General features: G+C 35.6%; 1 protein-coding gene across 3 annotated transcripts in view; it reads left to right on the top strand.

The window, feature by feature from the left end:
• Positions 1 to 13,864, top strand: part of LOC6050623 (probable serine/threonine-protein kinase tsuA) — a 201,081-nt gene that overhangs the window by 45,974 nt on the left and 141,243 nt on the right. For all 3 annotated transcript variants that reach the window (XM_038265971.1, XM_038265969.1, XM_038265970.1), the window contains exon 2: positions 10,998 to 11,482. In XM_038265971.1, coding sequence (XP_038121899.1) covers positions 11,411 to 11,482 — 72 coding nt within the window. In that variant the 5' untranslated portion in view covers positions 10,998 to 11,410. The remainder of the gene's footprint in view (positions 1 to 10,997; positions 11,483 to 13,864) is intronic.

The raw sequence follows: 13,864 nt of genomic DNA, 5'->3' as shown, positions 1-13,864 counted from the left end.
ATCCAATCTTATTTCAAATCAAGTTTCATTCAAACATACTGCCCTTGATCGCATAAATGTCCCATATGCATTTTCATCGATTTCGAGTTATTGATGCAGTTTGGTTCAAAAGTGAAAAGTGTGTGCTCTTTCAAAAGAGCCTTTAACAGTACTTTGTTCCAAAAATCAGGAGGAAATCCAGTTTTTTTTGCGAAATTTTAACACGTAGCCTTATGTATGGGGCAAACTTCAAATGCGTTTTCCCCAGCTTGCTGTTTTTGCATATGGGACATTTATGCGAACATGGGCTGCATATTTCTCTAAAATTTCAAATATCATCAAACCTTTTATGATATCCAAGAAATCCAATTTTTATCATTTACCAAATTTGTATATTATTTTTATTTCATTATACCATTTGAAATAGAGGTAGAAATATTGGGATATTTATTAAAATCTGGTTCATTTTTTAAATAAAATGAAATATGACCCCTTCCAAAATAGTTGAAAATCTGAAAACTAATTTATAAATTATTTATGTACCTTAGTAAAAAGTTACTATTGTTTTGTTTCAATGTGATATTCTTCTATAGGCTAGAGCTGGTGATTTTTCGCGATTTCACGGAAGTCACGTAATCCGTGAAATTTGCCCAAGTCCGTAAAATCTGGTCAACACCGTGAAATGCTGCGAAATCCGAAAAATCACTTGAAAAATTTCTCCTCAGTGTTCAAAAGTTTGATTTTTGAATTGAAACAAACCACAAGTAGAGCATTTTGGAAGTAGTTGTTATAAATGGAGTTTTGCTTAAACTTGTCCTCAATATTGAGATAAGAATGGATTTAGTTTAGAGAGACTTTAGCAAATTATTTTGATATTTTAATTTTGAAGTATTTCAGATGTAAAGCTGGGCTAAATTGAACTTATACAAAAAAGCAATGAATGTTTTGTGTCAATTATGAACTATTGTTAATTCTCAAAGTAACTTTCCTCTACACAAAAATACTAAAATAACATATTTTTGCATTTATTTCAAGCCGATTTTTGAGTACCGTGTAAATGCCATGCAATTCCAATGTTTTGTAATTTACATGCCGCGAAATTTCAATTTTTTGTCATGGCATTTAGCAAGACAAAGACAAAAATTTAGCAAAGACAACAAGACTTTGTTTTTAAAATTTCAGATTCTTTGAAAATTTGTTTAACTTAAAAAATTTCAAATATTGATAAAAGTTAGTAAGTAATCTGCCAGTGTTTTCTGGATTGGTTTAGTATGAGAAAATTTACCATACTTATGTTATATTAAATTTTATCATAATTTTAAACTCAACAAACAATATTAAAACAGTTTTTTTTCTTCGTATTATGATATACCAATACGAAATTGTGTTATATTGTATATGTTTTTCACTGTTTTTGAATTTTTGTTGTAAATTTTATTTACATAAAGCATTGTGTAATTTTTCGAAAATTCTCTGTACTGATTTCGATATTTACAAATCCAATTACTAAGCCAGTCAACAAAAATAAAAAGATTTTTTCTCCATCATCTTGGCACCAAAAAACTAACGTTCCGGGCTTTTAAAACATGCACAAAATATTTTCATTGACCGGATAAGAGGCTGTAGAATCGATCTTATACTTGAACAAAAAAACGTTTAAATCTCCCATGGGTCATTTCGATTTATAATATTTGGCTTTCGCCATATCGTGAAGATAGTTTTATTAAAATGAAACTAACTTAAAAGTGTGTCGTAAGGTTTCACTGTCAAAAACGATAGTTTAAAAAAAAACAAAGTGCAGATTTTGTGTCACAAAAAGTTTATTTCATTTCAAAAGATGTAAACTTTCGTTTTTTGAATCCCTATCTGCATATTGATGTAAATCTGCAAAAAAAATCCAGATAGTTGGTTTTTCTGCTCATTTAAAATCTGTTGTTGTTTTTAAGATTTAAATGTGGACTTTTCAATTATTTTTTTTATTCCTGTACAAAATAAGTCGAAAACGAAAAATTCTGCTCAATTCTATTTTATTTCACCCAGTAACATCAAATTCAGTGCAGCTTCAGTGATGCTTTTGAAAGCACAAAAATGCGTTTGAAAGAATTTAAACAACCACAAACGATTTCTCAGTTCAAGTTCATCCCCAGATAATTACTAAACACTCACTCACGCTGGCGAGAATCAATCTTCGCGGGCCCACGAGAGCGAGAGAGAAGTGAGCAAAACAGGAAGCTGTTGATTATTTTCGTACAATTTGAACTCTCAGAGCGATATCGGCTGCTGCTTCTTGGCCGTTTTTCAGTGTTTATTCGGAGCTATTACTCATATTTCGTCGCCATCGTGCTAACTTGTCGTACGTGCATTTTGGGCCAAATTGAGTTAAGAACGCCATTTTGTGCAGCTCACAATGCCTCATCTTTTGACCTTCACAGATCCCCAAAATTCGATTTCGTTCCTGAGATATTCAATGAAAACCAAAAAAGCTCCGAAAATTTTTGTCACTCTACATATAAAAGAAGTTTCAATCCTGTCGTGCTATCTTGTCACTCCCTGAAAATTGATGTAAGTGCGACAAAGGGCAAAGGGATTTCAGGTCAGGATGCGTTTGACGCACGTACAAGTTAGACTACCGTAAACATTTTTAATTATAACTCGGGACTCCAGTAACCAACTTCTACCAAACTTCGGGACAATGCACAGAATGGTCAGCCAAACAAAACGTGTTTGTTATTGTTTACATTGCGTGCTTTCGTTTTTGTTTCTTGAAGGTCAAACATTAAAACGCGTTTTTCTCGGAACGCCAAAATGGCGGGTGCGACATGATAGCACGACGACGTCGATTTGGCGATTTTTTGCAGGGGTTCTCACAATTTGATTTCGTGCAGATATTCATATTTGTTTTCTAGAAAAAATAATAAATATGTTTTTTTGAGGGAAAAAATCTTAAATTCAAGTTGATTTCAACAGAAAATTTATCAGGAAATTAGGAACCTCTGATTTTAAACATGATTACTCCACAAAATATTGGTTTCTTTTACTTTGAGTGTCTTGCCCTGCATGTTCGTTAATCTGTTGCCTCTAGACGAAGATACCCTGTAATTATCCGTGGAAGTAGCGTACGAGTTTAAAAACTGCGCAAAATTGAACATTTTAAGCGTATTTTTGGGGTAGTTTCGGTCGATCACGAACATGAAGGAGGCAAAAGGAGAGCTTTTGCTACCACGGAAAAGCTGTAGTGATGAACACTTCTAAAACAATTATCAAATCAAAGCCAGGTCATTGGCTGACGTTGCTTGAGTGCTTTTTGATTCTGTAAATAGATATCTCCTCAAGATATGTTGTAAAAGCAAAATACACCCAGAATTGGGCATCGGCAAACGAGAGGATAAAGAGCACAATTTGGTAGTAAAATGGTACTGTGTGCGGACTGAGAGGATAAATCCCGAAATTACCGAGAGTACTTTACTCATGGGTTCATCTTCAAAAAAAGTTCATCTATCAAAAAAAAAGTACCGATATCGAGTCTCGAACCCAAGACCTTTGGCATATTGAACCGTGCCTTTGCCGTGTGGACCACCATGTTTCGGTGAATAAGTAGCGGTCATTTGTCCATATAAGCCACTCAATAGGATGAACTGTTCTAATGAACGAATGAATACGCGAGAGGACTATACTCTCGCAAAATAGCACTTTCCTCACGTTTCTTTTCGTGAGGACTATCCCCTCGTTCTTAAACTTTGGGTGCACATATTCTTGGGATGCTGATTCTCCTTAAGAAATGATAACAATAAGTTTGAAATGAAAGCAGATTCCATTCTAAGCTAATAAAGATCCAATTTTAACCTAATGACTGCCACAATAAGATGAATGAAACGAATTGTTTGACATTTCCATATCAAATTTTCCCAACCCTTAACAATGCTCGCAACGAGAACGAACAGATTCATCTCAAATAATCGTCTTTGTTCGGCTCGTATGACGAGAAGGCACTCCAGTGAAGAGTCCGTAATACATTTTTAATTGTGTGCACCCCCCACCCACACTGCTCCCCAAAAACATTTACATTTCAAAGATCGCTCACACAGGTTCACAATCTGCTGCTGCTGTGTGTTCTGGTGAGAGGTTGGGTTGTAATTATGCACCATCTACAACAGTCAAACAGTTGACTTCGGTAGCGTTCGTTCGCTCTTTGGTGGCGTCCAGCCATCATCGGTAAGATTCTTCTCATAGCGGGACTTGATGAGGGCTTGCCCAGATGAGAGAGAGAACGGCGACGACGACGACAAACGAGAGCACTTACATAATTGGAAAGAGACTTATTGCTGGCGACTTCTTCTTCGTCGTTTTCGTCTTCTTTGGCACCACTAACGTGTTACGGGTACGCATGTGTGTATACAAGTGTAGAAGAACGTACTTACACGTACTATACGTTTGAGTTTGACTGTTACTTCAAAGAACGGTTCCAACCAGCTTAACCCTCAACAGCTTATCTTTTAACATTCTCGTATTATTCGTGCCCAAAACCGATTCTAAAAGTGTTACTTTTCGATACAAGTGCCGAAAAATTGCACTTTTTTTTGGTATAGTTAAAGGTTAAGCACACCGTACTGTTGCGTCGCGGCGCTTCGAATCCCAAAAACATTCTGAATCCGTTTAAGGGCCCAGTGTTGTTACATCTGGCCGTAATGCTATGGTAATATACGCGGCTACGTGTGCGCGCTCACACACATTTATGCCCCCCAACAAGTCGGCCAGCCACCGCCGGTCGGTGTCACGTTATTTTCCGCACCACCTTTTCCCTCGGCCAAAAGCCGAGCTGACTCGGCGGATAGCTGGAACGGTTGATGGAGAAGAAAGCTCGCTCAAGGAAAAGCTCCGTAATGGCGATACGTGCATAACAAGACGTTTAAGAGCTGTCACCGTGCACAGCTACAAAAAATACTTTTGAAAAATTGCAAAATATTAATTATTGAATATGTTTAATTGGTAAAAAAATATTTCTAAAAAAATCCAAGCATTTTTTGCGAAAAACAAAATAATGCGATTGCTGACAAACTCTTTTTGCGAGCACAAAAAAAAAACAAGAAAAATGTTGAGCAGATCATGAGTCAAGAGGAACGGTCGGCAGTGTGTAAGGAAAAGCTCAAGTGTTTACCCCGTCGTTTGGATTTTCGGCCTGATGAGTTCACACTTCTGTTCTTACTAGCGAGCACCAGGGAAAAAAAAGAGGGATGAAAGCTGAACGAGCAACAGGATTTGGAGTAGGGGAAAGAGCAATTAAAATGAGAAGCTTAGAGAATTTGGCTGCAGTCACGTGGAAAATCTCCATGAGAAACATGGAAACTCCTTGCGAGGCACGACGGGCATGGTTTTCTGGCGCTTTGTACTTGGCAGAACAAGCTTGCCTTCCACATTTGAATTAAAATTTATTCCTGCCTTTTTAGTCACGATGAAATGCAGCGATGAATTCAAAATCACCATCGTAACGAAACGTAACATTTTCATAAACTGAAAAGAAAAGTTTGCAGATTTTATTTTCCAGAAATCAAAAATTGGGTTCGGGAATGAAAAAAATATAAAAATTCATATAACAAGCCATATTGACATTTGAATGAAATGAATGAAAAAAGTGTTTAAAAATGCATTTTACACCTGCCCAGTGGTTTTGCAAAAATGTTTTCAAAATATCTAAGTATTAACGAATTTTAACATTCATAAGAAAAATTGCATTACTGTGCAACGGAATTCCATAAAAAAATCAAACATTGTTGATACGACTCTTAGTTGCTGAAATATTGCCATGCAAAGATTCAAAACCACGAAAATTGATGTTTTCTAAGTCTCACCGAAACAACCCACCCTTTTCTAATATCGATATCTCAGTATACTATTGTCCGATTTTCAATGTTAAATCATGAAACATTCGTGAATATTTCAGACCCGTTCGAAAAAAATATTTTCATGATTTTTGCTGAATAAAATTTAAAGCTCAAAAAATCCATTTCTAATTGTTTTCTGGTAACTGGACTTCTATTTTTATGAAAATTCTGAAGTTTTTTGCATTTTTTTTTTGTTTCCGGATAGAGAATTTGCAGCAGAGCTAAAAAAACACATGCTGCCACCCATGAACAAATATCGTGATTTGATTTTTCAATAAATTGTGTGTTTTACCTTCAACATCAATTTTATAAAAAATATGCCGGATTCGGATAAGAAAAAAATATTTCCAACATTTTGGTGAACAACAATTTTTCTATGAGAAAACTGTAAATTTAGAAAAAGATAGTAATTTGAACTATTTGACAAGAAAGTCTGTCAAAAATCAATTAAAAATATTTGATATACGAGCAGTTCTCTCAGATTCCGGCCATTCGATTTTTTTTTTTAATCCGACTGAAACTTTTTTGGTGCCTTCGGTATGCCCAAAAGAGCCATTTTGTATCATTAGATTCTCCATATAATTTTCCATACAAATTTGGCAGCTGTCCATACAAAAATGATGTATGAAAATACAAAAATCTGTATCTTTTGAAGGAATTTTTTGATCGATTTGGTGTCTTCGGCAAAGTTGTAGGTATGGATATGGACTACACTGAAAAAACAAAAAAATATACGGTTAAAAAATTGGTGGTTTTTTATTTAGCTTTTTGTCACTTAAACTTAATTTGCAAAAAAAAACATAATTTGTTTTTTTTTTTTTTTTTTTTTTGATATGTTCTAGAGGACATAAAATGCCAACTTTTCATAAATTTCCAGGTTGTGCAAAAAATCTTTGACCGAGTTATGAATTTTTTAATCAATACTGATTTTAAAAAAATCGAATTATTGATCGCAAAAAATTTTCAACTTAATTTTTCAATGTAAATCAAATTTGCAATCAAAAAGTTTCCAGTGAAATTTTGATAAAGTGCACAGTTTTCAAGTTAAAGCCATTTTGAAGTAACGTTTTTGAAAATAGTCGCAGTTTTTCATTTTTTTTTAACTTAGTCCACATGTTTGCCCACCTTTGAAAAAATAATTCTCTGCATTTTGTTGGTTTAAACTTAGTTGATACGACCCTTGGTTGCTGAGATATTGCAATGAAAGTGTTTAAAAAAAGAAAATTGATTTTTGCAAAGTCTCACCCCAAAAAACCCACCATTTTCTAATGTCGATATCTCAGCAACTAATGGACCGATTCACAATGTTTAAACATGAAACATTCGTGAAATGTTCCGATCTTTTCGAAAAAAATATTTTAATTTTTTTAAACCAAGACTAACATTTTAAAATGACGTAATATTGATCGTTTAGCCCTTTTGAAATATTAGTCTTAATTCATTTTTTTTAAATGTTGTTTTCGAAAAGATCGGAAAATTTTACGAATGTTTCATATTTTAACATTAAAAATCGGACCATTAGTTGCTGAGATATCGACATTGGAAAACGGTGGGTTGTTTGGATGAGACTTAGAAAACATGAATTTTCCTGTTTTTAAACACTTGCATACCAAAATCTCAGCAACTAAGGTTCGTATCAACAAAGTTCAAAAAAGCAAAATTCAGAGAATTTTCTAAGCTTTTTAAAAATATTTTTTCAGAAGTTAGCATGTGCATTGATTTAAAAAAATAAAAAAAACCGCGACTATTTTCAAAAAAAGGTTAACCAAAAATCGCTTTAACTTGAAAACGGTGTACTTTATAAAAAATTGCACCAAAGTACTTTTTTGATTGCAAATTGGATTTTTCATTGAAAAATGAAGTTGAAATTTTTTGCGACCAATATTTCGATTTTTTGAAAAAAATCAGTATTTGAAAATTTCTGAAAAGTTGGCAATTTATGTCCCCTAGAACATATAAAAAATAAAAATAGTTTTTTTAGCAAATCAAGTTTCAGTGAAATCACCAACTATTTTTACCGTGTATCATTTTTTTTTTCAGTGTAGTCCATACCTACAACTTTGCCGAAGACACCAAATCGATCAAAAGAATCCTTCAAAAGATACAGATTTTTGAATTTTCATACATCATTTTTATATGGACAGCTGCCAAATTTGTATGGAAAATTATATGGACAAACTAATGATGCAAAATGGATTTTTTGGTCATACCGAAGGCACCAAAAAAGTTTCAGCCGAATAAAAAAATACAAAAATTAAAATTCTAAATTTTTCGTAGAGAATTGCTCATCTAGTTTGTCATTTGCATTTCAAAGTTAAAATTGTTTTGTCGTCTTATGACAAAATAGATATTTTGAAATAAAATTGAAAATGTTCAAAAACTAACAAGTTGAAAAAATCAACATTGATGTGTATAATTAAACATCAAAGTCCACTAAATTTAAAATTAGAAGTTTCACCTGAATTCAATAAATCCAAATTAAATTGAAAGAATGAAACATTTCTTGAACAAAAAAAAAATAAATATTAAAATTCATAGTCATATCATTTGAAGCTTTTAACCATTCTTTTATTTATTTAAAAAAAATTGTTGGTTGATGTTGCCTTACTCAAAACAGTATTCGATTTGAAATCATTCCATTTATTTGAGTTTGTGAAAAAGTTTGTAATACAAAAATTGGATATGAGTGGCCGCTCTGCAAGTGATGTCCAAGTAAAAATTGAACCTTTACTTTTCTTTAGTAAGAAATATGAAAAGTCGAAATCGATCATGCACACAAAAAAAAACAAAATCAAAAATACATTTTTAAATTGAAAATTTAATTTTAAATCGATTTTTTTTTGTTTATTTTTGATAAAGTGGACACCTTAGGTGGAGGGGGGGGGCTGTCGGTTTGCGGTCCGCGAAATTTGAATTGTTTAATCGGTTGTTTTTATAAAAAAAAATCGCGTGGAAAGTAGTGAAAACATTTTACAATGTGTAGATTTGCATGTGGAAAGTGAAGATTTCCTGCAAATTTGGGAATATGTAGAGTTTTTTCGCGATTTTTGTTTTCTACGCCGCTTGGTAAAGGGTTTGGCAGTTTATCGCGGCGGCTTCGCTCTTGCAGTTGTATTAGTGTGATGTGGGCTAGCTTGTTCTAAGGGTGGTATTCAACTCGTTAGAAAAATCAAATATTGTCCGTTTCTCTCAAAAGTGCACGCCACGCGGCATTTCAGAATGTGCTGAAGACTCTGTTGCCAGCGATTTTGTCCACTTTTGGTGCAATAAAAAACATACCCGGCAACAATGCCATGCAGTTCGAAGAGGAAGATCAACAAAAACAAATCGTGCAGTATGGGATTTAACAGCGCGCATTTGCCGAAAGTGCGGCGCGTCGTTTCGAGGTTGGTATGCGATTGTCCACGCTCCATACAAAAAAATGTTTTGTATCAAAATTGTCCTCGAGGGGGAAGGGAGAGTGGGGGATTCTGATATTTAAAAAAGTGTCCACGTGGTTTATGGAAAACTGTGTAAAATTTCTTTAACTAAAAAAATGTTTTCAGATTTTTGAAATCACGAATACATTTCAAATGGCTCAATAAGATGATATCGTCGTGCTATCTTGCCGCAGGTGCATTGTCGTCCAAAAAGAGTTAAGAACGCTAGTTTGCGCAGCTTTCAATGCCTCACCTTGTAACCTTCACAAATCCCCAAAATTCGATTTTAATCCTGAAATATTCAATAAAAACCAAAAAACTCTGTGCATTTTTGTCACTTTTCATATGAAAGAAGTTTCAATCTTGTTGAGCTATCTTGACACAACCAAATTGATTTAAGTACGACACCTGGCGAAAGGCATTTCACGTCAGAAACTTCGGAAAAATGAACAGAATGGTCAACCAAGCAAAATGTATTTGTTATTGTTTACATTGCATGCTCAGTTTTATGTTTATTCGTCGTTAAACAGTAAAACGCGTTCTCCGAACGTCAAAAATCGATGCGGGACAAAGTAGCACAACAGCGTCGATTGGATTTTGGATTAGTAAGTGATTTGCAAAATTCTAGAACCAGTTATGCATTGCAATTATCAATGTAGCAACCGCAAATATGAGTCTTTGATCGTTGTTCATCAAAAACTAGATTAATTTCAAAACTCCAAAAGGATCCTCTTCTACTAAGCAAATAAAAAAGCTCTTTAGATTAAGTAAAGCATCCCCCACCAAAACAGCGCACTCTAATTTGTCTCCCTCGGACTTGTGCAGCATCTGCCGACGCGACCATATTCCAATTGAATTCCGTCTCCCGAAAGTCCCCTCGAGGATATCAACCTCCACCACAGTCGGGGGACTCGTATTTCTTGTCCTGCCCCAGCGCGCTCGCTCGTGTCTCCTTTTTGCGTGTGCAGCTGACAAGCAATTCCAGGGAAACTTCTTCGTGACACACAATAGGAACAATGGGGTTTTTCCCCGCTTGGTTTTTCCCTCTTTTTTGTGTTCAGCTTGACTCGGGTTTTCCGCTTTCTTTTTTCTTTCTTTCTGCTCAAGATGAATTTTCCGCTGACTGTAACAATTAAACTAATTATGTTTTTTTTCGCTGCGTTTTCCCGCGAGTTTTACTCCCCTCCCTCGGCGTGGTTCGTGACTCTCTGAAGTGTGCGCGGTACTACTTGGTTACATTATGTATTCTGTGACTGGAATTTATCCGACATTTATACTTCACCTTCGAGCTAGTTGAAAAAGTTGCTTTGAGAGAAAATTATCCGATTACCTGTAAGTTGAAATCACTGGAGGGCCTTCAGGTGTAATCTTGACGACCAGCCAACCAATCGAGAGGTCCAACGCAGAGAAGGCTCATCTTTTCCTCAGACAGAACCACTTGACAAACCCGGAGAAGAGGTGCCCCAAGTGGCGTTGAGGGGTTTTGGTACGCTCAGTGGCATGAAAAATTGTGAAAATATGCTTCGCTTTTTTGATAAAATTTCAATCGACCAATTTCAAGCAACTGAGTGCAACAGTCTACAAAACCCTTCTCAATTCTGAACGTCCTCCTGAAGACTCCAACCAGAAAGCCACCTTGTTGTAACTTGGAATATCACTTACTGCCCTATACATATCTATAACGCAGAGAATAACTGATTACCTTCGCTTTCTTCCACAGGTATTTCTCAACAAGGGGAAAAGTGCTGTTCAATAAGAGCTGGGAAGTGGAAGAATCCCGTTTGCGGTGGCCGGGCATGATGATGCCCAAGAAGTGATCCATAGCTGGCGCTAGTGTGTTGAGTGTGTGTGTGTGTGTGTGCGCCTGTCCCCCAATGGGTGTGTGTCCGTGTGCCAGTGAGTATTATGACAACGTCAACGGTAGTGCAGTGAATGGGAAGAAAGCCTGGAAATACCGGCAATATTAGTGCCAGCTCAGGTATTTTCCCAGAACCAGAATCTCCCGAGTGCAGCGGAAGAAAGCGAGAAGCAAAAGTGGGAGCAAGGACGTGGGGCACCTTCCCACGGAACTGGCCCACGTAGCGCCCAGCCAGATACCCACGTGGTCCCCACGTGACGGAGGGGTCGGCGACGATGGAATTGAAAGTATGGGTCGAAGGAATACAGCGTATTGTTTGCGGAGTGACGGAAGTCACCACTTGTCAGGTAGCTATTATCGCTCTCAATGTCTTTCCGTTCCGCGAAAAGGTGAATCGTACTTTGTGCGGAAGTACGGTCTATGCCCTTTGCCCTTCGGGTGACACAGTGGGAAATTTTAGGAATTTTCAAGGTCTTAGAGGATGGTATTATTTTTCAACATCAAAGTATAGTTTTAGTGACTCGTCTCTAAATTGTGTCTAAAAAATATACATCCTTTTTTGACCACAATTGCATAAATTATCACGTGCAAATTCATAGAAACTTGTATAAATTACATCAATCCTTTTGAACACAACTCACTAAGTTATTTTAACAAGAAAAAATGCCAGAAAGTTTTACGGATCAACCTGAGTGGTCGATTTTATGAAAAAAAACGGACTCTGGTCAAAATTCATTTTTTTTTTAATTTTAAGTCAATCCGTAATCCTAAAAAAATATCAAACCGGCTAACTAAGTCCACGCCCCAACCCACACGGCCAACTCGCCGCTGTGAAAACTGTGGGTTGGGGCGTGGACTTAGCAAGCTTGATATAACTATCGCCGGTTTGATATTTTTTTAGGATTACGGATATTTTTTCCTAGCGTCTGTCAGATGTAAATTTACACATTATTAGAGGTAAAATTAAAGATTTTTTCTGACATAAAAGATGTACCCCTTTTGGATGTAATTTTACCATGTTTTATTTTTACTGTGAATGTTGGAAAACAGTTACTTGAAAGCATAAATCACTCGGAAATCACATATTGTTAGCAGGGCGTGCCACTCAAGTCGGGAAATCGGGAAAGTCGGAAATAAGTCGAGATTTCACCAAAATCCATCAAAAATCAGAAAAAGGTGGAAATTTGTGATGTGTTGTTAAAGAGTACATGCTTGAAAATTATTTTCTAAATCTTGAATAATTTTGCACTATTTAGTTTCAACTTTAATTCACTCAATCCTTCTTTGGTAATTTAGCTTTAATTTAAAGTTCCCTTCATTATTTCAATCCATTTGAGATTGAAAAGGCTTTTTAGGACATTAAAACCTTATTAAATATTTAATGCATTTGACACAGATTTTTGTGAATTAAAAGATTTTTTTATAAATGTTTGTTTATCGAACTAATTTAAAAACAACAATATTTTTAACGAAACCTAAATTAAAAATAGAGCCCAATTTTAAAGATTGTGGCCAGCTTTAAGGGGTTACATACATGTAGAAAATCACAAAATTTCATTTTACAGAAAATTCACTAAATTCACTAAAAAGGCGATTTTCAATCACTCCTGAAAGTTTCATGATGATACTTCGTGACTGAACTGAGTAAGAGACGATTTAAGTTCGCAAATTTGCAATGCGCAAAGCGAACTGTCAAACTTTGTAAACGTTATAATCTAAAAACCGAGTTGATTTACGGGTGCCACGATATCTCGAGATGGGATTGACCGAATTGGCTGAAATTTGAGGTGAAGACTCCCAAGACATATCCCGTGTGCATGACGAAGTCCGATTTTAAAATTTTGCTTTTTAAAAAATACAAAAAAACAAAAACTGACGATTTTTTATTTGAAAAACATAAAAAAAAATATCTTTTTTTTAAATTAAGTTTTTGAAAATCGACCTTCGTCATGCACACAGGACCGGTTTAACAAGTCTTCACCAAAATTTTGAGCCGATTTGGTAAAAGCAGTGTTGAGATATCGTGGCACCCGTTTTTTGAAACTGCTGACTTAAAATAGCTATATCTCGGCAATGGTACATCTAAAGGTCTTCATATTTATTTTGTTAATAGATGAAAATGAATTTTTTAATGCCCAGCAAAAAGATTTAATTTTCAATTTCAATTTTCAATTAGTTTTTATTAGTAAATAATCAATTCACAATTTCGTAATTCTTATAACCTAATAGAGTTTTGGAGTTCCTTTCAACTATGATTTGAACTATAATTCATTTTGATGTAATTGGATATTCTAACAATGGATTTGGCAAGAGAAGGAAAAATTAAAAAAAAAAACCTTCTAGATTTACTAAGGAAAAGGATAGAAATAGAAAAGCTTAAAACTATATCACAGTATGTTTTGTCCATTGACGTCGAAAAACTTCGCTGCACAAGGCAGCTTATACGTTGTAGATGTACTTCATCATCAGCTCACTGAGAGCTTGGAATTGTTCTGCCTTGTTCCGGCAGGCACGGAAGCGCGTGAGCATCTCTCCAGCAAGAGCGAAAAACTCGGGAAGCGTGAAGAGGTCATCTCCGGTGACGTCTGCTTTTCCCGGTGAAGTACCGCTCCCAGAAGCGGCTACTCTAGCGTACGAACCTCCCCAACCGGGAGGGAACGCTGGGTTGGTCGATGGAACCGCTCCGCCGCCAGCTGCTGCAGCGTTCGAGCTCGATGTCTTTGGAGGTT

The sequence above is a fragment of the Culex quinquefasciatus genome, chromosome 3, assembly GCF_015732765.1.
Source record: "Culex quinquefasciatus strain JHB chromosome 3, VPISU_Cqui_1.0_pri_paternal, whole genome shotgun sequence".
Classification (NCBI taxonomy): domain Eukaryota; kingdom Metazoa; phylum Arthropoda; class Insecta; order Diptera; family Culicidae; genus Culex; species Culex quinquefasciatus.
Note: the sequence above shows the minus strand (reverse complement) of the source record. Positions and strands in the feature narration are given on the sequence as shown.